Source organism: Suillus paluster (assembly GCF_016628075.1).
Source record: "Suillus paluster strain FC165 chromosome Unknown EDB91scaffold_10, whole genome shotgun sequence".
Taxonomy (NCBI): domain Eukaryota; kingdom Fungi; phylum Basidiomycota; class Agaricomycetes; order Boletales; family Suillaceae; genus Suillus; species Suillus paluster.
Genome location: NW_024537570.1, coordinates 426,870 through 453,068, shown reverse-complemented (window position 1 = coordinate 453,068; position 26,199 = coordinate 426,870). Strand labels below are relative to the sequence as shown.

At 48.1% G+C, this 26,199-nt stretch overlaps 11 protein-coding genes across 11 annotated transcripts; 7 read left to right on the top strand and 4 right to left on the bottom strand.

Annotated features, from left to right (window-relative positions):
* The first annotated feature begins 61 nt into the window (after positions 1-61).
* Positions 62-1,190, top strand: EDB91DRAFT_48354 (uncharacterized protein). Its single transcript, XM_041327422.1, has 5 exons — positions 62-87; positions 174-695; positions 828-927; positions 1,000-1,064; positions 1,121-1,190. Exons 2-4 carry the CDS (start codon positions 239-241, stop codon positions 1,019-1,021), a joined length of 579 nt encoding a protein of 192 aa, XP_041180410.1. The 5' UTR covers positions 62-87; positions 174-238; the 3' UTR covers positions 1,022-1,064; positions 1,121-1,190.
* A 1,458-nt stretch (positions 1,191-2,648) lies between these two features.
* EDB91DRAFT_1115127 (uncharacterized protein) lies at positions 2,649-4,842 on the top strand. Its single transcript, XM_041317918.1, has 5 exons — positions 2,649-2,899; positions 2,957-3,152; positions 3,177-3,263; positions 3,320-4,604; positions 4,651-4,842. The coding sequence occupies exons 2-4, from the start codon at positions 2,973-2,975 to the stop codon at positions 4,595-4,597; spliced, it is 1,545 nt and encodes a 514-aa protein (XP_041180409.1). The 5' UTR covers positions 2,649-2,899; positions 2,957-2,972; the 3' UTR covers positions 4,598-4,604; positions 4,651-4,842.
* A 475-nt stretch (positions 4,843-5,317) lies between these two features.
* EDB91DRAFT_1048323 (UbiA prenyltransferase family) lies at positions 5,318-6,556 on the bottom strand (the record flags this gene model as incomplete). Its single annotated transcript, XM_041313390.1, has 5 exons — positions 5,318-5,638; positions 5,691-5,824; positions 5,875-6,141; positions 6,193-6,345; positions 6,400-6,556. The coding sequence occupies 5 exons, from the start codon at positions 6,554-6,556 to the stop codon at positions 5,318-5,320; spliced, it is 1,032 nt and encodes a 343-aa protein (XP_041180408.1).
* Positions 6,557-7,859: 1,303 nt separating this feature from the next.
* Positions 7,860-9,191, bottom strand: EDB91DRAFT_1079559 (uncharacterized protein; the record flags this gene model as incomplete). The annotated part of the gene is made up of 6 exons (XM_041315146.1): positions 7,860-8,101; positions 8,192-8,326; positions 8,358-8,395; positions 8,487-8,638; positions 8,707-8,799; positions 9,144-9,191. The coding sequence occupies 6 exons, from the start codon at positions 9,189-9,191 to the stop codon at positions 7,860-7,862; spliced, it is 708 nt and encodes a 235-aa protein (XP_041180407.1).
* Positions 9,019-9,950, top strand: EDB91DRAFT_47615 (uncharacterized protein). The gene has a single exon (XM_041327396.1). The coding sequence runs from the start codon at positions 9,206-9,208 to the stop codon at positions 9,707-9,709; it is 504 nt and encodes a 167-aa protein (XP_041180406.1). The 5' UTR covers positions 9,019-9,205; the 3' UTR covers positions 9,710-9,950.
* On the top strand, positions 9,548-11,427 carry EDB91DRAFT_47563 (uncharacterized protein). The gene is made up of 3 exons (XM_041327394.1): positions 9,548-10,011; positions 10,072-10,092; positions 10,151-11,427. Exons 1-3 carry the CDS (start codon positions 9,934-9,936, stop codon positions 11,351-11,353), a joined length of 1,302 nt encoding a protein of 433 aa, XP_041180405.1. The 5' UTR covers positions 9,548-9,933; the 3' UTR covers positions 11,354-11,427.
* A 326-nt stretch (positions 11,428-11,753) lies between these two features.
* Positions 11,754-12,770, bottom strand: EDB91DRAFT_47572 (uncharacterized protein). Its single transcript, XM_041327395.1, has 2 exons — positions 12,283-12,770; positions 11,754-12,225 (listed from the first exon to the last, which is right to left on the bottom strand). Exons 1-2 carry the CDS (start codon positions 12,461-12,463, stop codon positions 11,879-11,881), a joined length of 528 nt encoding a protein of 175 aa, XP_041180404.1. The 5' UTR covers positions 12,464-12,770; the 3' UTR covers positions 11,754-11,878.
* A 42-nt stretch (positions 12,771-12,812) lies between these two features.
* EDB91DRAFT_47548 (uncharacterized protein) lies at positions 12,813-15,166 on the top strand. Its single transcript, XM_041327393.1, has 4 exons — positions 12,813-13,256; positions 13,308-13,328; positions 13,378-14,801; positions 14,854-15,166. The coding sequence occupies exons 1-3, from the start codon at positions 13,197-13,199 to the stop codon at positions 14,680-14,682; spliced, it is 1,386 nt and encodes a 461-aa protein (XP_041180403.1). The 5' UTR covers positions 12,813-13,196; the 3' UTR covers positions 14,683-14,801; positions 14,854-15,166.
* Positions 15,079-17,182, top strand: EDB91DRAFT_47460 (Clavaminate synthase-like protein). Its single transcript, XM_041327388.1, has 12 exons — positions 15,079-15,184; positions 15,253-15,417; positions 15,470-15,606; positions 15,663-15,805; positions 15,858-15,983; positions 16,039-16,081; positions 16,131-16,242; positions 16,300-16,379; positions 16,427-16,442; positions 16,492-16,553; positions 16,612-16,715; positions 16,779-17,182. The coding sequence occupies exons 3-12, from the start codon at positions 15,543-15,545 to the stop codon at positions 17,121-17,123; spliced, it is 1,095 nt and encodes a 364-aa protein (XP_041180402.1). The 5' UTR covers positions 15,079-15,184; positions 15,253-15,417; positions 15,470-15,542; the 3' UTR covers positions 17,124-17,182.
* A 1,702-nt stretch (positions 17,183-18,884) lies between these two features.
* EDB91DRAFT_1048229 (UbiA prenyltransferase family-domain-containing protein) lies at positions 18,885-20,124 on the bottom strand (the record flags this gene model as incomplete). Its single annotated transcript, XM_041313380.1, has 6 exons — positions 18,885-19,205; positions 19,256-19,389; positions 19,443-19,528; positions 19,555-19,708; positions 19,765-19,917; positions 19,968-20,124. The coding sequence occupies 6 exons, from the start codon at positions 20,122-20,124 to the stop codon at positions 18,885-18,887; spliced, it is 1,005 nt and encodes a 334-aa protein (XP_041180401.1).
* A 4,046-nt stretch (positions 20,125-24,170) lies between these two features.
* EDB91DRAFT_1345052 (uncharacterized protein) lies at positions 24,171-25,915 on the top strand. The gene is made up of 3 exons (XM_041325834.1): positions 24,171-24,441; positions 24,501-24,522; positions 24,582-25,915. The coding sequence occupies exon 3, from the start codon at positions 24,582-24,584 to the stop codon at positions 25,797-25,799; it is 1,218 nt and encodes a 405-aa protein (XP_041180400.1). The 5' UTR covers positions 24,171-24,441; positions 24,501-24,522; the 3' UTR covers positions 25,800-25,915.
* Positions 25,916-26,199: the final 284 nt, after the last annotated feature.

Genomic DNA, 26,199 nt, shown 5'->3' with positions numbered 1-26,199 from the left:
CTTGCTCGCCGTGTGTTACAGCGAGCATGGCTATATTTTCGAAACCAATGTCGCCTGTTGACTAAATAAATGAACTGGTTCGATCGCGTGAGTCGTCCATCTTTGTCTCTCCTCCTTATCTTTGCATGCCTGTTCCTTCAATGCTGAAACAGCTTATACTGACGCCAACATAGGTTCTACGGCGGCGGCGCACGCGAGCAAGGTATCCTCACAAGAGCATACTTCGGGTTGATCAATCATGTCAATTCGATATACAAGCTTGAGGTGGGTTTTGAGTTTTTACTCTGGCGTTCTGCTTTGTTTCCCTCCGTGTGCTTCATTTAACGACGTCCAAATTCTCTTCGACTGTTCGGATCTCCATATCGTTCTCCCAAACATCACTTCCCCACTTCCATCACAAATACACCTCATCCTCCCCTCCCTTCCTCTTTCCCAATATTCCACGAACCCATTATCCTTCCCAAGCCTTCAGCTAACCCCCTCCACCCAGATCCGCATCGCATACGAATGGACAGAAGACTCTGTCATCAAGTACCTCTGGTCCGCAGCTGGATACGGGCTGATAGCTGTGCCGCTCATTATAACAAGGAAACATCATCGTTCTCGTGTCGCGGATGGAGAAGATAAAGGTGGTGAAATTGGTGAAGGATGGGAGCAGAAGGATGCGGATCGCGTCGTTGTCGCTAGAATGGAAAGTAAGTGTGCTTTTTCTGGGTTCGGTTTCGATTTTCGTTCTTTTGGGGTTCGCGTTCTGTTGTAGGATTCGGTCCTCGTTCTGCCTTGGATTTGCTAGAGAACCCTGAACTGAATACTGATGAACCATACAGCATACACCTCCAACCGTCGTCTCCTCTCACTCCCAGATTCAGGCGGGAGACTCATGTATGCGTATAAAGATTTGCAAGAGGTTGCTGGATTGACTGGCCGGTGAGTGGCCTGTCTATATCCATTGTACGTCGACGGATCTCATTCTGGAATAACAAACCTTCGAGCTCAAAGACATCGACGTAGGCGTTCCTGATTATCTCTTTGCGTCTACACCGCCCCAGCTTGATTTTCCTCACGTAAACCCTCCTCCCATCTCATTACCAACACACCACAAAACCTCTCACAAATTCAGACCTCTGGCTCATCGCAGACTCAGACCTCGTACCCACCCGAAACACAGACACAAACGCGGACCCAACCACCCTCTCACCATCCTAGGGTATAGCACGGGTGTGGGACACACCGCGGGTACGGGGTACGGTGTAGAGATCTGGTACCCGTGGCCACACCGTACCCGTTAGCACGGTATACGGGTATGTTCACGGGTACGCGCTATCTCCGAGTCTACTCCGCGGTGTTATATTTTGCAAGGGATTCACCACTTACGATCCTTATTTTTCGGAGGTCATTGACTGCAACAGCGACCCAATGCTTCGATCCTATTTCTCGCTGCTTCAGTATGCCTAAAGTTGGTGTTCTTCCGCCCCGGCGACACATTACTGGTACTGATTACAACTCAGTGATTCGACAGTATAAAGTGAGGTATTGTAGAGTCGAAAATTATTCAGTAGTACTCAATTTTCGTCATGTCTACTGACTCGGACTCGTTTGCTGAGTCTACCTCGACGCACTCATCTGTATCATCGTCTCTACGGTCCGTGGCGGGTACGATAAAGGCTAACGTCGTCAAGCGTATCAAGCTTATCCTTCCTCATATGGAAAGGGCCAAAGCAACCCCCTCCGAGTTGCCCTCCACCATTCTGGAAGTGATCGACGTCGATGAAGATGTTGACGTTGCTCTAGTTAGTACCGGCTTGAATGCGGACAACAGTCCTGCCGCCGAACAGGACGACGAGACTAATTTAAGTAAGTGAAGTGGCCTACATATGCATGGACCTTGATTGATGTGTGTGCAACTCATAGATGCGCTCAAGAAAACCTTGCCTAGTTCTCCACCCTGGCCTGAAGCTCGAGTATTTCCGACTACAGAGATGGGACGGTGAATGGATCGAAGGTGCCGAAAATCTCGTGCGAGAAGAATACATAGATCATTACAAAGATCAGGTCTCACCTTCGACTGCACATGTCTCGGTAGAAGACAAGACACAACAACGTCCCGATGACTTCGATGACATATCTCTTGGCACATCATCTCTAGTAGACGAGCTCGACGACTACCTGCGGCAACCAGTGGAGAATACCAAAGACCCGCTGCAGTGGTGGGTGCATAATCAAAAGTCGTATCCAAATCTGCACCGGATGGCACTTGATTATCTTAGCATCCCTGGTAAGTCGTGCACATCACCTCTCACTAGTATCACAACTTACGCATTGCACACCATTCATGATAGCTACCTCAACTGCAGTCGAACGAGTGTTTTCGCAAGGCCGGCACCTTCTACACTTCACTCGAAACCGCTTGTCTCCGTCATCGACCCGTGCATTCCTCTGTCTTGGCTCGTGGCTCCGTTGTGATCTGGCAGCGCCTGAGGATCTCATTAGGATCGTAAAGTCTCTGAAGAAAAGGAAACGAGAGAATGAGGGCGTCGTGTGAGGGTATTAGACCTATGTAGTGTTATTTCTTGTATGTGTACCCGCGGGTAAATGCAACACCGCGGGTAAGCTTCCATACCGCGGGTTAGCACGGGTAACACCGTACCCGTACCCGTACCCGTACGGGTACGGTGTTGAACGTTGATCTTCCGACCCGCAGGTATACCCGTGCTATACCCTAACCTCGATCGACTCTGAATGAAGTAATTGTCAAAGCGTGCTCAAACCCTTGCCATTTCACTACTCTCCCGTAGGCAGATCACCGAACAGAAAGATCCAAGATAGTCGTTCCTTCTACATCTGGCAGCATTTGACACTCGTACTATCACAATAATTCTGGGTTTTACAGAGTTCCTTGGTGAGTGGCACTGGATCGTACCAGACGCACTGGAAGATTGATAACCACGATGTTCAGTCGTCATTTACTCGCAATGCACGCCTGCCTGCGGATCTCAGAGATTGTGAAAGCCATATTCGCTGAAGTAACACAAGTCACGGAGAACGGCGGCGTCCAACCATCATGGATAACTCTGTACTACCTGGCGTTGACGTGTCGAGCTTTCCGAGAACCAGCGCTAGACGCGCTGTGGGCGCACGTACCATCATCAGAAGTGCTTGCTATGTGGTTGCCTTAGGACGCTCGTTCTCAACCCGTCAAAGCGTCCTTGGAGAATGCCGCCGAGTTCAGCACGTCCTCCGAAATGGCTGCAGCAAGCAGGGTGGTGAGTTTGGTGGTATGCTCCCCTTTTGAACGTGGTTCATGGTATATCAATTCCAGAGGCTTCTCAGACCCTTGGTCGATGATGATTGGACGACTTTCCAAAAGTATGCGCGCCGCGTGCGCTCGCTCACTTTCGAAACATATGATCCGTTCTGTCCTGGGCTGCATGATAGCGCTGCGCTTGCTCTTCTAGATTCTCATGTTTTGCCGTCCCCACTGTTTCCCCTGATCCAAGAGCTGAACTGGTATGACCAGCGTGATGAACTTTTCCCTTGTCTGCAGCGCTGCATTTCCACGACCATTACTCGACTAGTCATTCATTCGCAGTGTTGGTCATCACCAATGGCCGATCTCGTGGCAGGTCTGGGCAAGGCTTGCCCTAAAATCAAAAAATTTCGTTGTTCAATGCCGCCCGCTAGTGAATGCGTTATGCTTTCTGACCTTGTCACTTGCTGGGGTGATTTGGAGATCTTGACGACGGCCGCGAACGCACGGACATTGCAGCATCTAACGTCTCTAAAGCGGCTGAGGGAGCTGGAGATACTCGTGCCAGAAGGTCACCACTTGGATCTGGCATCCACATCCAGCATCATATTTTCGTTGCACAGGTTCAGCATGATCACTTCAAGTATCGAATCACTTCTCCCTTTTTTGGCGGTCTTGCAAATTTTCACAAAGAGCGTACAGCTGAAGATCGAAGGTCACACGCCAAACACAGTTGATCTTGACCACCTTCTTTCTCCACTCGCAGAGCATTTCAAACCCAATGTTTTAGTTTCGTTGCATATTTGGTTGCCCCGCCCCATTGACTCCCCTAACAACTACTTACTAGTGCCTGCTTCCGTCCTCCAAATGCTACGGGCCTTCACAGGACTCACCGAGCTCGATCTCGGTTCAATGAATATCTTTCTCACCGACGACGAAGTTCTAGACCTCGTTTCTGCTTGGCCACAGATGGAACGTCTTTACCTTGGCACGAGCTGGGACTTGGGAGTTACTCGCGTGGGCGTGACATTTCACGGGCTTGCAGGTGTCCTTGAGCGCTGTCCAAATCTGCGCTCCCTAGGGGTCAACCTAGATACCTCGACCCTGCATGACTTGCCTGTCTATGTCGATCACCGATACATTGGCATCACCAGTAAGAAAATCACTACCCTGAGGGTTGGGTGTGCGGAATGCCACGATGTCGAGGCCACTGGAAACCTGCTAGCTGCGATGTGTCCCAACTTGCGCCAAATTCGTCGCGCATGTTCCGTAGATTTTTGGTACCACGCGATGAACTGGGACAAGGTCGAAGGTTTCATCACTCAAAGGAGAATGGGACAACCGCAGTAGACCAATGGTAAGTGCGCTTTATAGCTACGCAGGTGTATTCTCACATGTTATAGTGTAACCAGTTTGTGATGCAGAGAATTGGTGCTACTTGAGCGAACGAGGTGTTTTTTTTTTGGTGCAAGACGACTGCCAGTGATTCTGTATATTTATGTTTTGACTTTCGGTGATTTTGTCACTAAGTTCTTGAGATTACTCTCCATAGTACTTTTGTTAATGCGATTGAGGATAAAAACGACAATTGGAACAGACTTCACATGTTGAGACAATAACCCGTTATGCTGGAGTCGAAAGGGTCCATTGAATAAATTCCGTGTCCCGGTAGAAGTCAGCGACATGGAACTTTACTCCGGGTCCCATGCTTGCTGTCCGAAATTCACTGATATGTGGACAGGTGAGGAGCAGCACTGAATCTGCAGCAAACCATGACACGTCTACGCGCGCAACCGATAAACGGAGAGGCGCAATAACATACTTGATACCGAGGCGGCTTACATTCTTTAGATGATATAAGAGTGAGACTCAGAGAGTAGACTTCGGATGCAGAGATGATTTCAGGATTACGGAGAGTACACAGTCACTGGGAATAAATTAGTATGAGAGAGTGGCGTATGTTGTGTGCCTAGTATAACTTTAAGTGAGTGGCGGAAGCGGTACGATATTTGTTGGGATCATCAAGATCGTGGTCTTAGTGACCGTCGAGCGACAAAGGCATAGCCTTTCTTACACTATCTCCAATTGCATCTTCATCATATAGTCGACCATAGCCCCCGCCCACACCAAGAAGCCAAACCAACCGTTGTTGAGGAGACTAGCATTGCAACTCTCCTTATTATCGAAATCAATCCTAGTGAGGAGTCGGACAAGGTGAAGGGCCCCAAGGGCCACGCCGACGAAAAACGGAAAACCATGTCCGTTGAGGATTCCGGCGTACGCCACCAAAGCACAAGCGACGAGGGAAAACATCATAAGAATAGGTCGGAGCCGGTCTCCGAAAACTATTGTGGTCGAATGAAGGCCATTTTTGATGTCTTCATCTCTATCCTAGTTATTTTTGGTTCAGCCGGCGGGCACGGAAGAAAGAGGATCGATTTACTTGGCGGGCGTAGGCAGTATCATACTCGATTGTCCAGCATGCACCCCCGATGTATAGAGGGATGTATACACGCCAGTCAACTGCTCCAGCAACAGCAGATGCTCCTAAGAGTGCCCCCCAATTAAAGCACAGGGCTATTCGGTAACATTAGGAACTGCGATCAAGGAGGTTGACAGCAACTTACCAAGCACAGCTTGTGGCCAGTCAGTCACCCGCTTCATGGCAGGATACATCGCGACCACACCCAGGGAAGAGAGTCCGAGAACCGTGCTAAAGAGGGTGTGAGAAACGATACAGATACAACAATGATCAACGGTGTGTGAGATGGCAGACCTATATTCATTCAACTGCATGAACAGCCAGATGCCAAGGGCCAACTGTGGAATAAGGAAGATGAACGCCTGGAACCTCGTGAGGTCACCCGCGGCCAAGGGTCGCGTGCGTGTTCGTGCTTCAAGTGAGGGCGTCACAAGCAGTTGCCGATCAATTAAACAAAACTCACAAGTAGCAGCGTCGATGTTTTTGTCCCACATGTCATTGATCACACACCCAGCGGAGCGGAACACTGAGGAGGCTACAAGGAAGAATCCGACATAAGTCCACGCCGTCGCGATCGGCGCCCTGAGCGCGTAGCAGGCCATGGTGACCGACCATGCTAGGTCGTTCGAGTCAACTACCAAACGAAGAACCATCGCAAAGATATACTCACCGCATGGATAGAACAGTAAAAGTGTTCCAGCGGGCTTGTGAGCTCGTATGAGATAAAAGTAAGGACGTATAGTGGGAGGAACATAGTCCAGCCAAGTTTTGGTCAGAGCCCGGTGATTCTGAAGGTGCTGCTTGATCTTTACCGATGTGTCTTCCATGGAGAGAGAATGAGCAGATTGAAACATAGATGGAATGTCAGGTTTTATACACAAGTATTTCCGCGTGCCGCACGACTGAGGACAACCAATCGATCACCACAGCCTATCGAAAGTTAGAAGGGTATGGATCAAAACTCACTAGTGGCATCCGTTGCTTTTGCTATCGTATGTACACTGCGGAGCTGTGGGGCGCATCACATGGATACGCGTGCTAGCTATGTTGAGGAATCGTGATGTAGATCTCGTATGTCCACACACCTTGCACCGGTGATTCTTGGCCCGCGGGTTTCTGAGTTGTGATTCCCATAAAGGAGAAATTTGGAGATTGTATCTGACAGAAAACATTTGATTGTAAGCTGATACCAATGGATGTATGTGTGCTGCCTCGGGAGTCGGCGGCACTATCCTCAGTTACACTCGAGCAATGTAACTCACAGAAAAACAGTGCACGAACTTCAATCTAGAATGCAAGCAAGATACAATAGCTGTCAAGAAGCGAAAAAACTTATGGTGTAGCAGACAAGCTGAGTATCGCAGTATGCGCAAGCAGTGCCAAGCACTAGCCTACTACTTACTAGCCTCGACTCCGTGACTTGGATATCATGATGATTTAGGGCAAATTCAGGGCACAGAGACATGTACTTATACGACTCAACTTGATCTATCGTTATTCCTGTTGTCCATCATCCCGTAACCTGTTGTGAGGATTTGAATTTCTCGCAAATGTAATACGGTGAGAGGGCGCAAGAAAAGGATTCCAGGAACATATTGGGAGCGCAGAGATTAAGGCGCCGAGCGCCGACTTGTTGGGTGTCTGATATGACAACTGATGGCATCTGATCATTAATGGTCCAGTGCCAATCTGTGTTTGAACTCGTCTTGAGAGACAACTTCAGAGCGATACTTTTGGGATAGTTCAGGGACACTGTCGCCTAAGTACCTCTCCACCAATGAGAGCGCGCGCTTATGGCTGAAGAAAGTTTCAAATGTGAACGTGAACTAGGCCGTCTCTCAGATTGGCAGGCACTGGGCGGACCTCGTGTAGTACTAGTTCAAGTCTTCCTTTAGTACTAGTTGAGCGGGAGTTTGCAGGTTTAGACGAGTTATATTGTGTCCGCCACGATCCGTCATATTCCTTCTTTCAAGGTCTGACTTGGGGAAACTAGAAGACCCTCGTGCTAGCAAACAACATGCAGACAGCCAACTCAAAAGTCAATCTTCGTTGTTACACATTTCACGATATTAATATGATGATCAATGAGCTATTCCGTATTCTCTACACTACTGCTTACAAAGTTGTGTGTCAGCATCTTAGCCTCGTTGCTGGGTTCATCGCACTCGGTTTCTTGTGCACGTCGAGCCTGCCTGTGTCTTCTGCATCGTCAGTTTCACTGGTTCCCAACCACCCCGCTATCCCCGTATCCAACCGGATACCATTCAGATGCACCAAGTCCCAGCGCGGGGCGGATTGATCATGGAGGTTGGACGCTTTTGTGTGGATGACGGGCATTGGAAACCAGAATATCTGAAGAGGAGAGGCAAAGGCTGTTTGTGGAGACGCGCGTTTCAGAACTCAAATGGGCAAGGCACATCAATACTGTGAAATGTGCAGGCGTTCTGTTGCGCATGGCGGACATTGCGTGCTGAATTTCAGCTTTGCAGGTTTTGCCAGACACCTTTGAGTCACGTGCGGTAAGATGCCAAGTCCGAGCCCTGCGCCCTTGTCTGAAGCCTTCCTCGACCATTCCTTGAAGACCCTCAGGCTTAGCGCTAGCAAACAACATGCAGACAATCAACTCACAATTTAATCTCTCACCGGTCTCGGATATCATTAGCGCACTACAGAATATCGTAAGTTTGATAGCCACTTGTGTATGAGAAGACATAACCATTCGCTTTCAGCTACGCTCGCAAGCAATCGTACGTCTACTATGTGGAAGTATCAGATGTGATATCGACGATCCCCAGATGCCAGACCTTGAAACCCCATACTCTTGAGCCAGAGTTCCCAGTACCAACTACTCTGCCATCGAGCTCAGAGAATGGGGCATCGGCGCCATCGTCGCCGAACGCCAGCAGCAGCTGGATGCCGTTGTGGGCGAGATCTCAGGCCTGGAAAAAGTCATGGAGAAGTGTCCAAAATCTTTCACCATCAGCTCGTCGAGCAGAAGGACAGGATTATCCAGTCCTTGGATCTGCACAAGAGACTCAAATTGACTCTCTGGTGCTTGCCAACCGAAGTCCTATCTCACATTTTCGTTTACTGTCTCCCAGAAGTCAAGTACTTGTCGCCCGCATCAAAGCTGGCCCCCATGCTGCTTGACTAGAATATGCCGACGATGGAGGGAGGTTGCTGTGAACATGCCGAGTTTCTGGTGCATGCTCAGGACTGTGGAAGTCAACCACAGAGACTGGCAGCGGCAAGCCTTCTGCTATGACTCATGGCTCAAGCGGTCACAAGGACATCCGCTCTCGTTAGTACTCCTGTGCCACCCAGGTGACTCGCGCATGTCACGAAACCTTCTTCATCCTTACTTCAATCAAATCACATCTCTCTACATCCATTTTTCCCGAGGAGCGGACCAACCTGAACTTTCGTTATAAGACCTCCCTGCGCTTCGGGAGCAACCGTCATCACAATTATGATACATGGACAATCTATTGCACAATATATCTCGCGATCTTATCTTCTTTCACCCCGTATGGGCCCACCTGACGCATGTCGAGATCAAGTTAGATCAACAAAATGCATTCCTCCACTTGCTCCAGCTAGGTCCCAATCTCTCCTCATTGTCGATTCACATGCCCTACGGTTCCTCCCTAATACAAGCCTTCAAGCTAGTCACGCACAACTCGCTTCAATCCTTGCGCATCACTCTCACTGATAACCTACAGATGAGATACCAAATGCCTCACCTGTTTAATACTCTCTCGCTTCCCAATTTACGTGTACTTGAAGCTTGCGGTTTTCACACATGGCCTCATGAGGAGTTGAAAACATTCTTGGCACGGTCAAATTGTCCCCTGGAGAGCCTGATTTTCGGCGCTTCGGAAGGGATGACGACAGATCAGTGGCGAGCAGAATACATTCCCCTTATTCCTTCCCTTCGAGTCGAAGTACTAGTAGGAGTGGATTCCATGCATCATGGTTGACTTATAAGTATACTTGCGGTACGAATGGCTTCACGGACTTGTATCAGCTATCTTACTGCGCAGATATCTTTCACGACTGCGGGACCATTCTCGAGCTCTATGATACTTCAAGCTCTCCTACTACCGTAGTACCGTGGGAGTAGCGGATATCGATAAGTAAATAATCTCCTCCGGAGTCCGAGCGACCTCCGAGTCGAACCTGGTTCGTCGCGTTAGCAAACAATATGCAGGCAGCCAAAGCGATGACAGCCAACTCAAATTTCTCCTCAGTTCCGGACATTATTGCTGCACTGCAGAACATCGTAAGTGCCCAGTTTTATAACCACTCGTGTCCTGCATACAATGATGTTCATTCACTTTAGCTCGCACATTCACAAGTGACTGTATGTCCCTAATTCTGATATATGGATCAGATAGTTATTTTATTGATGATGAGTCTAGATTCCAGATCTTGAAACCCCATACTCCAAGTACCCCAATACCAATAAGTCCACCACTCACAGAGGCCCGAACCTCATCAGCGCTCTCATCAGCCGAGCGCCAGCAGCAGTTAGATGCAGGTTTTGCACGAGATCTCAGGGCCTGGAAACTGTGATGGATTCTATAAAGAATCTCCATCAGCAGCTCGTCGAAAAGAAGGACAAGATCACGCAGTCCATGGATTTGCACAAAGGACTCGTATCGAGTCTATGGTGCTTGCCAACTGAAGTCCTATCCCAAATCTTTGACCACTGTCTCCGGGAAGACATCTCCGAGCTGTATCCAGATACTCTAGAAGCTCCCGTGCTGCTGACCGAAGTATGCCGACGATGGAGGGAGGTCGCTGTGGGTATGCCCAGTTTATGGTGCAGGTTGTATGTGGAAGTCGACAACAATGATTGGCAGCGGGCAGCCTTTTGCTACGACTTATGGCTCCAGCGATCGCGAGGATGTCCGCTCTCGTTAGAACTTATGTGCTGCGCGAATGACTCGCCCAAGCTACGAAGCCTTCTTCAGCCTTACATGAATCAAGTCACGTCTCTCAGTATCCGTTTTTCCCAAGACGCGGACCATGCTGAACTCGTGTTAAAAGACTTTCCAGTACTCCAGGATTTGACCATCCTAGTAAGGGTTAATCTTGACATATCATTCATCGCACAACCTATCTCGCAACTGCCGTCCACTGTGCGCACTCTCAATCTCATCGGGCCGTTCTTCGACATCGAACGCTTATCTTCTTTCAATCCCGTATGGGCCCACCTGACAAATATCGAGATCATCATACGTTATCCGAACGCATTCCTCTACTTGCTTCAGCAATGTCCCAACCTCTCCTCGTTAAAGGTTTGCACATTATTCGACAAAATACCAACCCAAGAGCCATTGATACACAAGCAACTTCAATCCTTAGACATCAATCTTAGCTCTTCGTCTCCAGGCAACCTATTAGATGCTCTATCATTCCCCAAGTTACGGGTACTTAAAGTCGGTCATAAAGGAGCATGGCCTCACGAGGAGTTCAAGGCATTCTTGACACGGTCAAAGTGTCCCCTCGAGAGCCTGGTTTTAAAAATGATGGTCACAGAGCAGCAGCGTGCGGAATATGTTGACCTTATTCCTTCCCTTGAGGTAGATCCCAGATGTACATACTTTGCATCACACTGAGTCGTTACACGTAACATTTCGCGAAATAATGATATTGGACTGTAACAAGCACTGCATGTCGATACGGCACTACCCAGGGCAGGTTTTGCAATGATAATTCCAAGTCGATCGTGTATCAATCATACATGTTCAAACGTTTGCGCTTTATGAGAGACCCTAAGTGACCAGCCAGGAAGGAATCGTTCGAATGACTGTCTTTGTCGTGGCGTATGCAGCTTAGCATGACTGAATACCTCCCAGATGTGGTTGATGTGGATATGTTTTGAGCGACTCATGCACGCCAACGGGTTAAGCAAGACCCCGCTGATATGTTAGCTGGGCACGTTTCGAGCCCGGCGAGTCGTGATAATGGAGGCACACAGGGGAAGTTGGGGTACCATAGTACAACTGCGAATGGATACCTATTGGGATAGTGCGACGAGCCTAAGTCGAATCTTGAAGTCTGAGGCGGGGTGAGCGACAACAAAAATAGATGTGTTATGATTTGCTTGAGGTCCTTCTTCCATCTCACCGGCGGGATCACCTTCATCCGGGCCCCAGTATGAGACTCCCCTGCATTACCTTTACTCTCAAGGCCTGCATCATCGACATCTGACAAGCTGTCCTGTCCACCCCACCCGCCCATGTCGTCAAAGAGGGGAAGAAGTGCAAGGGAGCCTGCACGAAGAGTTTCTCCAGCCGCGCGATCAGTTGTGTGCGGAACGAGCGGCAGGAAAGGTAACAGCGCGGGTGATGGTAGCGGGGAATAATATATGTTGGGACTAGCAAGAATACAGACCCGTAATCATCATCTTCAGCCACGGTACTGTGTGCACTCTCAGCGTTGTGCTCATCCCTCTTTAGCACGTGGATTACGGGCCTGCCGGCGTCTTCTGCAACATCATGCATGAGCTCTCTCAGCTATCAAACCGGATACCATTCAGACGCACCGAGTCCCATCGCGTCAGATCGATCGTCTTGCGGCGCGCACGCGTGAGGCATCCGACTTGGTATACATATATAAAAAATGGAGTTGATGTGCTGCCTGTTTCTGCGTGGATTGTCGTCTTCGTTGGCTTGATGTGTTATGCGGAGTCGTTTTCCAGAGGGCAAGCTTTTGAGACCCGACATGAGCCTCAGCTGGTGGCTGCAAACTCGAATGAGTTGGCCGTGGTCGAGTTACAACTCGGCGGGAATCTGGAGATAGCTATATTCGAGAGACCGGTAGGTCAGTCCCAGCGGCTACGTCTCGGGACGTAGCCCGATTGTGATGGGGCACATAGCTCGTTACCGTTGTAAAGATGGGCCAGCTGCGCTCGAATCGATATATGATAGTAGTGAAGTCAAAGTAAAGTTGTGAGTAAAATCAGTAAGGCTCAGCCAGGTTCGGTAGCTTTTAGATCATCGGATGACCTCCAGTGGGGGTTTCGGAATGTAAGTTTGAAAACAGGACCTGTGTATTGAATTCGTGGTCATCATCGTCAGCCTCGTTGCCAAGTTAGGGTTCATTAACGTTCATTCTCACCATCGTACTCGTCGCTCTCGGACTGCACCATCAGCCTCAATCTCAACCGCACCCGCTACTTTACCACTTTAGCATCCAAGTTGGCAACCACTGATGGTACCGAGTCCGGACGCGTCAGATTGATCGTCCGGCGGCGTGGAGCAGGTTTGACGCATTTTTTTGTGTGCCGGGTATTGTAACTTACTAAGTAAGACAGAGATGTGCAGGTGTTTTCTTATCATGGTTCTTAGTTTCGGTGGAGTCGGGTCGTCATTGCGTTACAGCAGCCGTAGAATTATTATTTACTAGTCTTTTCATTCTTCTTCATCAACATCTTCCTCGAACGTTCCAACCGTTAACATGCAGACGGCTACCAATCTTTCCCCGCCATCGGATATCATTCGTGCGCTGCAAAATATCGTAAGTGCCCAGTTAATGATTGTATTTGCGAACAATAATTAATTGCTTTAGCTCGTGTATTCACAAGCAATTGTAAGTCTGGTGGCTGATCATATATCCGATGCTATATGGACATTAGCAGATGCCAGATCTCGAAACCCCGTACTCCCCAGTCAAATTCCCCAGTACCAACCGCTCTACCATCGAGCCCGAGCTTAAAGGGCAGAGCATCAGTGCCATCATCGCCGAACGCCGGCAGCAGTTGGATGCAGTTGTGGGAGAGATCTTAGGCCTGGAAACAGTCATGGAGGGTATCAAAAAACTTCACCAGCAACTCGTCGATCAAAAGGATAGGATCATCCAGTCCCTGGATCTGCACAAGAGATTCGGATCGGCTCTCTGGCGCTTGCCAACCGAAGTTCTATCCCACATTTTCGTCTTCTGTCTCCCAGAAGTCAAGTACTTGTCGCCCGCATCAAAGTTGGCCCCCATGCTGCTGACCAGAATATGCCGACGATGGAGGGAGGTTGCTGTGGGCATGCCGAGTTTGTGGTGTATGCTCAGGACTGTGGAAGTCGACCACGGAGACTGGCAGCGGCAAGCCTTCTGCTATGACTCATGGCTCAAGCGATCACGAGGACGTCCGCTCTCGTTAGCACTCAAGTGCGTCGCAAATGACACGACTGACCTGCGAAGCCTTCTTCAGCCTTACATCAATCAAATTTCGTCTCTCTCGATCTATTTTTCCCGAGAAGCGGATCAACCTCATCTTTTCTTAAACGACCTTCCAGAACTTCAGGAGCTAACCATTATCACGCTACACGGGCCAGCTATTTCACACATTTCACAATGCATCTCGCAGCTGCCGTTCACTCTGATCAGTCTCAAGTTCATATGGCTGTTGTTCGACATCAAGCTCTTATCTTCTTTCACTCCCGTATGGGCCCACCTGACGCATGTCAAGATCACGGTAGATCAACCAAATGCATTCCACCACTTGCTCCAGCTAGGTCCTAACCTCTCCTCATTGACGATTCAAATACCCTACGGTTCCTACCAAACACAGGCTTTCGAGCCAATCACACACACCAAACTTCAATCCCTGCGCATCACTCTCACTGATGGCCCGGATATGAGACGCCAATTACCTGACCTGTTGGATGCTCTCTCACTCCCTAGTTTACGCGCACTTGAAGTTTGGCGTACTCGGAGATGGGCTCATAAGCAGTTCAAGGCATTCTTGGAACGGTCAAAGTGTCCCCTGAAGAGCTTGATTTTCGGCACTGAAGAGATGACGACAGATGAGCAGCGCGCGGAATACCTTGCCCTCATTCCTTCCCTCCGAGTTGATGTAGTAGTGACTCATTCCACTTATATAAGACTTGGTTGTTACACATTTCGAGATGTGATGATGAACGGCTTCACAGATTTGTATCAGCTATCTTAGATATTTTCACGGCTGTTACAGCACCATCCTCTATGATAGATGTCATCATTCCAAGTTTTGCGCTTATTTTATTTTCAGCTTCCATCGATCGGTTCTGGCAGAAGAACTTGAAGACAAAGGTCGCTCTAGTTTTTGCCCGATCTTGCCTCGCTCACGCACACTCATCAGAAGCACTAACACTTTGCTTTGGAGTCAACCTGTTGCTGCCTTGCAGATCCAATCAAGTGAGGGTTGACTCTACGTCAAGTGGATGGTTGGGAACGCTGTCTTAACTGCCATTGATCTTTACTATATTGGTGACCCCGATCTTATTCATCCCAAGAAGTTCTTATGGTATATCCATCGAGTTATACGATCCCAGTTGGTAACGAGGCTGCACGCGACTGGGGCATGATCTAACTTTGCTATCTGAACGACAATATAAAGAGAAGATGATGTGAGTTGAGGTGGAGCCTGTACGTGGCATCGACGAATCAATTCTGCGGAAGCAAGCCGGTGAAGCGTATGTCTATTTCAAATAGCATTTGGGAAGAAGTGTTTAACAGCTCACAAATCTCTACATAACTTCAGTCCTCACTAACGCCTAGAGACCCACGTGGTCATGTTTCGAAGCTAAGGTTTCCCAAACGCGCACCAGTCAAGACCAGCCCAATGATGGTCCTTGGAATGGTGCGATCAAGTGCGCTGATGGACCGGCGAATATAGAGGAAGTGTACTGGCAGCGACTTGCCTTAGGTGCGTGACCGTGTAACCATGCTCCACGTCTTCCCTAAATCAGGCTGACAAGGTCCCCATGAAGGCTTATAAGGACATGTTGCGAGGTTAATTTTGGCTTTTGTTCCTTGGTGTCCTTGATTACAATGCCCAGCTTTACCCTGCCTTATGTGCCGCATTACGTTGCGGCACCTCCTACGAAGGAAACCTGTCTGTGCAACTTGAGTCTTCTGCTCAATTCCGAACACTGACATGCGCATTGATAGTGGAGTATGCTGACCTTGCAATCATCGACATTTCGAAGGCCGCCACTGAAGAAGGTCGCGCAGCCCTCACACTTGAATTAAGGGAGGCTCTCCTCAGCCACGGGTTCTTCTATGTCGTGAATCATGGGTATTCGCAAGCCCAAGTGAGGCCATTTTCTCATACCATGCAGTTTTTTTAATCGCATCTCGACTCAGACAGCTCGTATGTTTGACATTGCGGACGTACCCTTTTCTGCCGTCACTGATGGCGAGAAGCAAAATTATGTTTCAACCAGAAAAGAAACTGGGTCAATCGAAGGATATATATTACTCCAGTACCCTGTACGTAGCAATCGTGCCTCATACAACACACGAGTGTTTGATCAATTGACTTCAGGATATCGATGGTGCGGTACGCGACCAGCTTAGCCAATACTGCAGTGAGCAGAATGCGTTCATTTTTCATTGACTTGCCTTACATCATTCTAGTTCATCGCGATGTGACCAAGCGAAGACACCCAGAAGCCCTTCATCCGCTCCTCCCAGAGATCCAGGAGTTCAGCAAGCACAACCACTTCAACGTGTTGCATCCTATCCTAAGGTAATTTATACCCCAGTATGCTCAGGATAATTCTCTAATAATGTTTCTGTTTCTCAGGCTTATTGCACGAAGCCTAGAGCTACCCGAAGACACACTGGTGAACATGCATGACTATGACGCCGTCAGCGAGACAGCTGGTACATATTTTTCAAACATTTCGTGGCGTTTCTGACTTATCGATCAGTCAGGTTCATCAAGTAGTAAGTACCTCCCTTGAATTTCTACTCGCCACAAGTTCATGTAGTTTAGCTATCCACGAACAAAGGAAGAAGAAACAAAAACGAAGAACGTTTGGCTGAAGGGACACACGGGTCAGTAATTAACTCACGAAGCAACAAAAACCTGTCCTTACAGTGTCATTACACCAAGACTTTGGGAGCATTACGATTCTATGGAGTCAACCTGTCGCTGCACTGCAAATTCAGACCCGTGAAGGCGAATGGCGTTGGATCCGTCATATGGAAAATGCGCTTGTAGGCTGCCACGTTCTATCTCTCAACCGATGACATGATAATGAGGGCGTTACTAACTTACAGGTCGTCAACGTAGGCGATGCAATGGACTTCCTTTCTGGCGGGTACTACAAGGGCACGATCCACCGCGTTGTCCAGCCCCCAGTGGACCAGCAGAACCATACTCGCCTTGGAGTATTCTACTTCTCCATGGCTAACGACGATGTCAAGTTGATGCCGATGGTTGAAAGCCCAGTCTTGCAGAGAGTGGGAATCCAGAGACGTTGCGACGATAGCCAGGCACCGACGATGGAACAATGGGGGAAAGCGAGGACAATGGCTTATGGCTTTTCAAAACTGGAGAGTGGCAAGGAGAAGGGCGTAGAAGAAGAGATCATCAACGGGGTGGTAGTCAAGCATTACAACTGAAGCTTTTTTGACAAGGTATAATTGTACTGGCTGTCTCACCATCTTGGGGCGACGAATATCTCCTCGGCGAGAATATTGATGCTATACACAACGCAGGTCCAGTGTGAGAAGGCTAGTATTAACACGAGGATGTCGCCCGAGCCGCTACGGAAGCGTGGTTGGATGTCAATAGTATACGTCTACCGGGAAAACACCACAAGGATGGGAATATCATTAAGGTGGAGGCAGCAGAAGTCCTGAAGCACTCACGTTTTGAGTAGCAAAATCAACTATAACATCAAGTACTAAACTATTCTGTGAAGCTCCGCACAGTAACACCATCCCTAGAGTTCCATCGTACGCACTGCCAATTACGCTAGCTCACGAGGACAATACATGAGGAAAGAAGAAATTCCAGTCCGATGTACATCAGTAGTGAATCAGAAGATATGATGTGCCAAACCACAAGTGCAACATGAATAATAAAGTGAAGTGCTAATCTACGTAAGTGACACGGGATGGTATGAATTTACCAACAAGTAGATAGATATATGATGAGACGAACAAATAAATTACAAATGATTCTTTCACCAGGAGAAGATCGAGCGAGCCGTTGTACAAGCAAGTCTTTCATTGCAATGTGTACTCTCCCCTAGAAGGGAGACCCAAAAGGTCCTGTGGTCGCGTCTTCATGATCACGGAACGGTCATCCAAGGATGTGCACTCCAACTTCCCAGCAAGCCAGCCAATGCATCATGGGCGCCAGATATAACCTGCAATCGATCTTGCATGAACAAGGTTACGCGAAGAACAATAGTACTATATAAACCTTGCTGATAGAATTGCTGAATTGCTTCTGCCGACAAGGGAGCACCTCCAACGGTACATCGACCATATCTTTAGTGACTGCGAATATGGAGCCGTCTCCTTCGGCCAACCTTCCTTAAGCTTCAGGTCGTATATGACCAAAGGCGCATTCCGGAAGTGAATTCGGTAATTCTTCTTCTACTTTTTGTTTGAGTGAGAGAAAAGAAGGCAGCTCGTGGACTTGATCCCCGTCGACGACCAGAACATCAAGAAATACGCGGATAACATTCAGTGTAACGTCCATTCCTTTAGGAAGTACTATACGAGCGAACACCGTACCGCTAGCAAGGAAACCGCTGCCAACAGAGGTGGGTTTAACCTAGGGATCAGCAAAACTGTCGTTATTGCTTAGCATTAACAAATTAAGAGATAAATAGCTATACTCACGCTTCATGAACAACTTAGTTTATATACCTAATCTGCATTTGTCTCCAACCGTGACCGCACCTTTTTCGCTGACCCGCCTGATACAACCACACTACTATGGATATGGTTTTGAACAACGCATGCATACCAACTGGTGTAAGCAAGACGCCACTGGCGAAGGTGACGGTCGAGGAAAAGTCCTCGGATCATTGTTAATCTTGCTACGACTGCGCAGCGAGAATTCGATAATGCGAATTCGAGGGCAAAATGAAATACTAAATAGAGTCCGACAGGTACGGATCAATATGATAATGGTGACGATAAGGGAGAGTAGACTTCGGAGGCGAATGGTCGGACCGTCGGCTTGCTGTCTTGGACAGTATATAGTCACAGGGAGTGAATCTAAAACGGGTCTACCAAGGTACATAGCATAGGTTTCATGGACGAGAGTGGAAAGGCGTAGTGTGTCTAGCATAGGCAAGTGACGGGATCGGTACAGCATTAAGACGGTGGTCTTGGCAGGCGTCGAGCGACAAGGCGTAGCCTTTCTTACAGTATATCTAACTGCATCTTCAAAAGATAGTCGGTCATAGCTCCCGCCCAAACCCAGAACCCAAACCAAGCATTGTTGAGGAGACTAGCATTGCAACTCTCCTTGTTGTTGAAGTCAATCCTGGCGATGAGTCGGAGAAGGTGAAGTGCCCCAAGGGCCACACCAATGAAATATGGGAAGCCATGTCCATTGAGGATTCCGGCGTACGCCACCAGAGAACAGGCGACGAAAGAGAACATCAAGAGAATAGGCCGGATCCTGTCTCCAAAAACAATCGTGGTCGAGTGATTGCCGTTTTTGAGGTCGTCATCCATGTCCTGGTTTTCGTTAGTTCAGCTGACAAGCGCAAAACGGAAGAACGATTCACTTGACGGGCGTAAGAAGTATCATACTCGATTGTCCAGCATGCAGCACCGACATATAGAGGTATATATACCTTCCACTCAACTGCTCCAGCAACAGCAGCTGCCCCCAAGAGTGCTCCCCAGTTGAAGCACATGGCTATTCAATAAAATTAGTGACCAGATCACGGAGTGAGGTTGGTAGCAACTTACCAAGCACAGCTTGTGGCCAGTCGGTTACCCGCTTCATGGCAGGATACAAGACGACCAAACCAAGGGAAGAGAGCCCAAGAATCGTGCTGAAGAGGAGAGTGAGGAATGATACAGATAGAGAAATAATAATAAATGCGAGATGACAGACCTGTATGCATTCAACTGCATGAACAGCCAGACACCGAGGGCCAACTGCGGAATAAGGAAGATGAACGCTTGGGATCTCGTGAGATCACCCGCTGCCAAGGGTCGGGTGCGTGTTCGTGCTTCAAGTGAAGGTGTCAGAAGGAGTCGCCGATTAACTGGACGGTGGACAACTCACAAACAGCAGCGTCAATGTTCTTGTCCCACATATCGTTTATCACACACCCAGCGGAGCGAAACACGAGGGAGGCTAGAAGGAAAAATCCAACATAGGTCCACGCCGTCGCGATCGGCACACTGAGCGCGTAGCAGGTCATGGTGACCGACCATGCTAGGTCATTCAAGTGAGCAAGAAGAAATTAGTTGCCAAGACATACTCACCGCATGGATAGAATAGCAAAAGTGTTCCAGCGGGTCTGTCAGCTCGTACTAGATACAAGTAAGGACGTATGTTGGAAGGAAAATAGTCCACCCAAGTTCCAGCCGGAGTCGGATGATTCTGAAGCTGCTGCTTGGTGATTGCCGATTTGCCCTCCATGGAGAATATAGGTAGAGTTGAGCGCAGATTTAATGAGGGGTTTTATACACGGGTAATAGATTCCGCATGTACATCACCACAGCCTGTCGGGAGTTAGAAGGGTATGTATTGAAACTCACCAGGGCTTTCAATTTGTATGTACACCGAAGGTACAGTCAAGGTACTACAGGGAAGTAATACAATCACCACAGCCTGTGGGGGTCACGTATTACTGCAGTCCAGGTACAATGGATTGATGTACCTCACCATGCGTTGATTATACGTTACCGGAGACGGATTGAATGTCTTTGCTGAATATACGCTAATTAAATTACCATTTATGGTGAGCAATCGTGATGCAGTACTAGATCTCGTCCACACATTTGCTTCTTGGCCTATGAGCTTCTAAACCATGGCCCCTATTATTAGTGAAGTAGACCAGACCTGATATAGTCAATAGGACACAAATGGAGATCGTAATCTGAAAGAAAACTTTAATTTTGAGCTGATATCAATAGATGCATGTGTGCCGTCCCTGCGGCACAATCCTCGGTTAAATTAGAGTTATGTAACTCACAGAAACGGTAAGTTCAGCCCAGAGCCTAATGACTAGCAAAGTGCTAGCTACAGTGAGTGAAAAAGGTGTGAGTGCTGTACAATGAGACATGAGTAAGGCGTCAGTATCTGGATGACCTCAGAAGGTAACATTGATTAAGAAGAGAAATCAAACGTTGTCGAGCCGAGTATCTACGACTGCATGTAGTCGATCATAGCTCCCGCCCAAACCCAGAAGTCAAACCAAACTTTGACTAGCATTGCAGCTCACCTTATATTCGAAGTCAATCCTGGCAAGGAATCGGACAAGGTGAAGTGCCCCAAGGGCCACGCCAATAGCCGCGTCCATTGAAGACCCCGGCGTACGCCACCAAAGAACAAGCGACGAAGGAGGGCATCAAAAAAATAGGTCGGATCCCGTCTCCAAAAATAATTGTGGTCGAGTGGAGGCCTTTTCGATGTCTTCATTAGTCTGTCCTAGTTATTTTCGTTCAGCCGACGAGCGCGAAACGAAAGAAGATTCACTCACTGACAGGCGTAAATAGTCTCGCTCTCGATTATCCATGTATCGGCATTCGGCGAAGTCAAACATCGACTCGGATAGTAAAATTGAGCGAAAAATTAGCACGAAGGTAAACGACCTGCGGATGTCACACAAGCAGAACCCTCGTGCGTGTAGTATGTAGCCAAACTCGGAGGTTTTGAAGCACGACACCACCCTGTAGAAACCAGTACTGCTACGACTCTAGAAAAGGGATGACAAGTTGGAATCCTGCATGGAGTGAGGAGATAGGCGCGAGTGAACGCGAGATATCGAAGAAGGTTTTTTTGTATTTTTTTTTGTATCCAGTTTATTGTCACTGAGGGCAAGGCCTATGTTAGACGCAGTGCGAGATACTCTATTTTATCGTACGACCCCCAACCCGTAAGCCAATGTCCTATGGCACATTTGAAAAACCCCCGCGCACTTTTAATTTTAATACCTTCACTCCGACTGCCCACACTAGTCAATTCAAACCCCGTCCGATTGGTTAAGCGAGTCCCTTGAAATCTCCCAATACACCGATGTTAATCTCATTTTTCCTCTCTTCGCGTGACCCTGTTCTCCTTCTTACGTAATTATGGTGCCATTTGTGTGAAAACACAGCGTGATTTATCGGAGATGCATGCGGTTACCTTGAAGAATGTTGATATGACAGCTATTTTCATATCGATAGACCAGAATCTGGAAAACTCATTTAGCCGCTTTTGTTTGTTGTTGGAGCGACACCAAACAGAGGCGCGCACGCTAGCTACTTTTATGAATCTTTAACGTAACTTGGGGCTTGTGTGGCACTGCGGGGCAGTGACGAGACCCTGGAATCGTACCGCACGCACTGACCTGCGACCAGCCGCACATGGTGCACCGTGGTTATTACCAACTGCAGGTGACCTTGTCAAGCAAACGAAGCCCTCGCCGTGCAAGACACTGCAATGTTGTCAAAGGTAAGTTTTGCTCATCATCAAATGGGCTCCACTTAGTTTCTGCAACCCTGGCATTCTAGCGAGATCGTCGTCTCTTCGTCTCCGTCGAAAACAGTGGTTTTTGGATCATCTGAGAATGTTGATCCATTGCGCAAATATATTTTACATACATGCTTGTGAGTCAATCCATGCCTATGTAGTGTTCGTTTGATAGTGGCAAGAGACACCTCAATATCCCTCACCTCCTGTAGAGCACTTTGTAGTTCAGATAGAAAGATGTCAGGAGTGCGCCCGACACATGAAATAAGGTACTGTCACAGTTAAGTATTGAATTCAAAATACTTTTGTGCCTTCCCTTACTGCAACGTCCTGTGCTGTAAGTAGACGAGGACGACCAATTTCCGGAGGTTTTCGAACGACAGAGCCTGTGAGTTGTGAGAGCCGAAGAACTCGATTGACTGTTCGATGACTGTATCCTGTCACCTGCGCGATGGCCTTCGATGTCATGCCATGTGTGGACATAACAACCCACTGCTGCTTCGCAGCATCTGGTATATGTCGCCGGTTTCTGTGCATGATGATGATGGTCGGCAGTCGTTGTACTAGTATTCCACAAGCAAGTTATAAAAGTAGCTAGCGTGCGCGCCTCTGTTTGGTGTCACTCCAACAACAAACAAAAGCGGCTAAATGAGTTTTCCAGATTCTGGTCTATCGATATGAAAATAGCTGGAAAGCGGCACGTCGCATAGAGAAAGGCGTTTGCCCGCTTAGTAAGCACTTGTTTGCGCATCGAGGCGGATACGAGCAAGGTTCAAGTAGCACTAGTACTACTAGTAGGAGGACACACGAAACTCACTCGCTCCGCGCGTTCACACTGTCAAACCTTATCAGCAATTTGAAGGTGGTGTTGGGAATTCAGACTAATCAAAAGTTCGACTCATTATTCCCGGGTTTGGAAAGGCCAACTTCAAGGGACTCGTCACGGTTCGGTTCAAGTTGAATGCAGGCCCAAGTCGCTACTAGCCACAGCAACAAGCCAGGCGGAGGAGCACCAACGAGTCGGATCTGCACTGCAACCAGGCGCGTAAAGAACTACCTCCAGGACATTAATAAAAGCCGTGCTCCACCATAACGATGGCACAGGTACGTCATCTACCCTCATTTACTGCGCATGCGTTGCCGCTCCTCTCTTCGGATCGCGCCTTTGATCTAGGTTGCCTACGCCAAGATTATTAGCTGTGTAGTACTGGTAATAGACGAAACTCAATCACCAGGAGTCGCCCGAGATTTCAAACGTTGCCGGTAAGGTAATAAACTCGTGACCAGTCACCTTACACAACGCTCAACACTTGATTGCAGGGGTGTCAGAAACACCAGTTATACATACCGTAGAATGACTCACTGCCTGGTCTCAACAAATTTCCACAAATAACCATTCAAGCGCTGTGACACCCTCACCTCCTACAACCTCGACTGATTTTCCTGAAAACACTGGACTGTAACTGCATTTTGACAAGCTTATCAGATGGACTCGTAACGAGCCTGAAAGCCCTGGCTTGGGCTTGGGCTTAACTTCATATCGATAGACCAGGATTCAAATTGTTCGCTTAAGCGCTTCTATTTGTCCTTGGAGCGGTACCAAACAGCAGCGCGCCTCTTCATGCTATCATTTTGGGAGTACTGCAACGCCCAAATGTGACAGGAATCAGGACCAAGCCATCGAACTGTCAGCCGCTTGCTTCGGTTCTCGCAACTATCATTCAATGTTGAGCACAACCGAACTCAGAAATATTGCAACGTCATATATTTTCCGGAGAGTTTGCTTGTTTTTTCCAGCGCTTGGCAGTTGGGACGGTTTATCACTGAGAGCGCCCAAAAAGCACATCCCGCATTGCCGCTCTGACAGAACTTTCTAGCTCCACAATTAAACAGGATCACAGAGGCGTTTGGAGGAATATTTCAAATCCCGATCTATCGATATCAATTCGAAGTTAGCTGTACAACCTTAAAGAGCTCAGGCCTGATGCCAGGCTTACGGCTCAGCGTAAGTATTCGCATGTATTATTAGGCTGCAATTTCGGCAGGTTAATCAGCCACCACACTGTGACTATATAGTAACTGTTTACGCTGTCATTATGATGATTGTTCAACCTGGCACAAAAACCACAGTATCGCCCTCAATTTCTGGAGACCGAGAAAGTTCGGAAGCGTACTTAACAACTGGTGACACCCATACTGTTACAGAGCAAGCAACACGCACACCGTCAACTCAAAAGCCCATTCCCCCTTAGTCTTATTTTCGGTGCACTCCAGAACATTGTAAGTACACAGTTTTGCAGACACTCGCATTTGAATACAATAATAGACATTCGCTTCAGCTCCCACGGTTACAACTTACAAGTGAGCGTTTGTCACTTCTGTATAATTCATCGGATGCCGTTTATTGATATGATGCCTAGATGCCAGACCTCGCAACCTCTCCGTACTCACAAGCTTGTTTCCCCAATATCAACTACTCTGCCATCGAGCTCAAAGACCAGAGTATCGTCACCGAACACCAGCAGCAGCTGGATGCAGTTTTGCACGAGATCTCAGTCCTGGAAACCGTGATGGACAGTACGAAAAATCTTCATCAGCAACTTGTCGAAAAGAAGGATAAGATCACCCAGTCGATGAATTTGCACAAGAAACGTGTATCGACTTTTCGGCGCCTGCCAATTGAACTCTTATGCCAAATTTTTGTTCACTGTCTCCCGGAAAGCAATCACCTATCGCCCGCATCAAATCTGGCCCCCATGCTGTTGACCAGAATATGCCGGCGATGGAGGGAGGTTGCTGTGGGCATACCCAATTTGTGGAGCAGCCTGCGGTTGGAAGTCGGTCGCAGAGACTGGCAGCGGAAAGCTCTCTGCTATGACTTGTGGCTCAAGCGGTCCCGAGGAACTCCGCTCTCGTTAGCACTCCAGTGCTACGGAAATAACTCAACCAAGTTGCGAAGCCTTCTTCAACCTTACTCTAGTCAAATCTCATCTTTCTCCATTTATTTTATCTACGACGTCGACAAACCTCAACTTGTGTTAACAGATCTTCCAAAACTTCAGGAGCTGACCGTGGTCACGCATGATCGTTCTACTACTCCAGCTATTGCGCACTCTATCTCGCAACTGCCGTCTACTCTGCGCAGTCTCAGGGTAATAGGGCCCTTGTTCGACCTCGAACTCTTATCCTACTTTAATCCCATATGGGCGAACTTGACGCATGTCGAGATCGCCACGCGTCATCCGAATGTATTCCTCCACTTGCTCCATCTATGTCCCGACCTCTCTTCGTTGACTATCCGCGCAGCATTCAACCAAATACAGGCATTAGAGCCATTCACGCACACCAAACTTCAATCCTTACGCATCAATTATGACTCTACGGACACAAAACTTTTATCGCACCTGTTCAATACTCTCTCACTCCCCAATTTACGAGTGCTCGAAGCTTGCTGTGTGCAACCATGGCCTCATGAGGAATTGAAGGCACTTTTGGCACGGTCAAATTGTCCCTTGGAGAGTCTGATTTTCGGCGCTGGAGTGGTATTGGCGAATGAGCAGCGAGCGGAATACGTTGTTCTTGTTCCTTCCCTCGAAGTAATAGCGGATCCCAAGCATCTTGATTGCTTTGCGTACTAAAACTTGGTCGCTACATATTTCGCAAAATTATGATATCGGGCTTCATGCGCACGCTACTTTGTATGCTATACGCTACTATCGGCCTCGTAGAAATTGAATATCTCTGTTCACAGCTCTAAGTGAGTTAATCACTGTTGAAAACTTGTGTATTTTCGTCTGCGACTGTTATCATTTTAGTATCCCTTACGGTAAGTATTAATTCCGTGTCTACGGGGACAAGTGATTGTATCTGTTGTACCGTCACCTCTTTTCCGTTCAAACGCTCTTTCACGCTATTTAATTTCCGCTTCCCGAGGGGGTTCCCAGATCACCGTGTTGGAAAAATCTGAATTGAATCATCAGGACGTCCTGGTCATGACTCATCGGGTCCTTGAAAACTGACAAAATTCTGGCGAGGGTT

Bases quoted from the DNA above. Each gene is read 5' to 3' on its own strand.
- EDB91DRAFT_48354 (XM_041327422.1), top strand. From the start codon at position 239: ATGTCAATTCGATATACAAGCTTGAGGTGGGTTTTGAGTTTTTACTCT. The intron at 696-827 runs GTAAGTGTGCTT...TGAACCATACAG, and splicing joins CGTTGTCGCTAGAATGGAAA to CATACACCTCCAACCGTCGT. The intron at 928-999 runs GTGAGTGGCCTG...TCGAGCTCAAAG, and splicing joins GTTGCTGGATTGACTGGCCG to ACATCGACGTAGGCGTTCCT.
- EDB91DRAFT_1115127 (XM_041317918.1), top strand. From the start codon at position 2,973: ATGCACGCCTGCCTGCGGATCTCAGAGATTGTGAAAGCCATATTCGCT. The intron at 3,153-3,176 runs GTGCTTGCTATG...TGGTTGCCTTAG, and splicing joins CGCACGTACCATCATCAGAA to GACGCTCGTTCTCAACCCGT. The intron at 3,264-3,319 runs GTGAGTTTGGTG...TATCAATTCCAG, and splicing joins TGGCTGCAGCAAGCAGGGTG to AGGCTTCTCAGACCCTTGGT.
- EDB91DRAFT_47615 (XM_041327396.1), top strand. From the start codon at position 9,206: ATGGACAATCTATTGCACAATATATCTCGCGATCTTATCTTCTTTCAC.
- EDB91DRAFT_47563 (XM_041327394.1), top strand. From the start codon at position 9,934: ATGCAGGCAGCCAAAGCGATGACAGCCAACTCAAATTTCTCCTCAGTT. The intron at 10,012-10,071 runs GTAAGTGCCCAG...CATTCACTTTAG, and splicing joins TTGCTGCACTGCAGAACATC to CTCGCACATTCACAAGTGAC. The intron at 10,093-10,150 runs GTATGTCCCTAA...TGATGAGTCTAG, and splicing joins TCGCACATTCACAAGTGACT to ATTCCAGATCTTGAAACCCC.
- EDB91DRAFT_47572 (XM_041327395.1), bottom strand. From the start codon at position 12,463: ATGTCGGGTCTCAAAAGCTTGCCCTCTGGAAAACGACTCCGCATAACA. The intron at 12,226-12,282 runs GTGCGTCTGAAT...ATGATGTTGCAG, and splicing joins ATCTGACGCGATGGGACTCG to AAGACGCCGGCAGGCCCGTA.
- EDB91DRAFT_47548 (XM_041327393.1), top strand. From the start codon at position 13,197: ATGCAGACGGCTACCAATCTTTCCCCGCCATCGGATATCATTCGTGCG. The intron at 13,257-13,307 runs GTAAGTGCCCAG...TAATTGCTTTAG, and splicing joins TTCGTGCGCTGCAAAATATC to CTCGTGTATTCACAAGCAAT. The intron at 13,329-13,377 runs GTAAGTCTGGTG...GGACATTAGCAG, and splicing joins TCGTGTATTCACAAGCAATT to ATGCCAGATCTCGAAACCCC.
- EDB91DRAFT_47460 (XM_041327388.1), top strand. From the start codon at position 15,543: ATGCCCAGCTTTACCCTGCCTTATGTGCCGCATTACGTTGCGGCACCT. The intron at 16,243-16,299 runs GTAATTTATACC...TCTGTTTCTCAG, and splicing joins GTGTTGCATCCTATCCTAAG to GCTTATTGCACGAAGCCTAG. The intron at 16,716-16,778 runs GTAGGCTGCCAC...ACTAACTTACAG, and splicing joins GTCATATGGAAAATGCGCTT to GTCGTCAACGTAGGCGATGC.
- EDB91DRAFT_1345052 (XM_041325834.1), top strand. From the start codon at position 24,582: ATGCCAGACCTCGCAACCTCTCCGTACTCACAAGCTTGTTTCCCCAAT.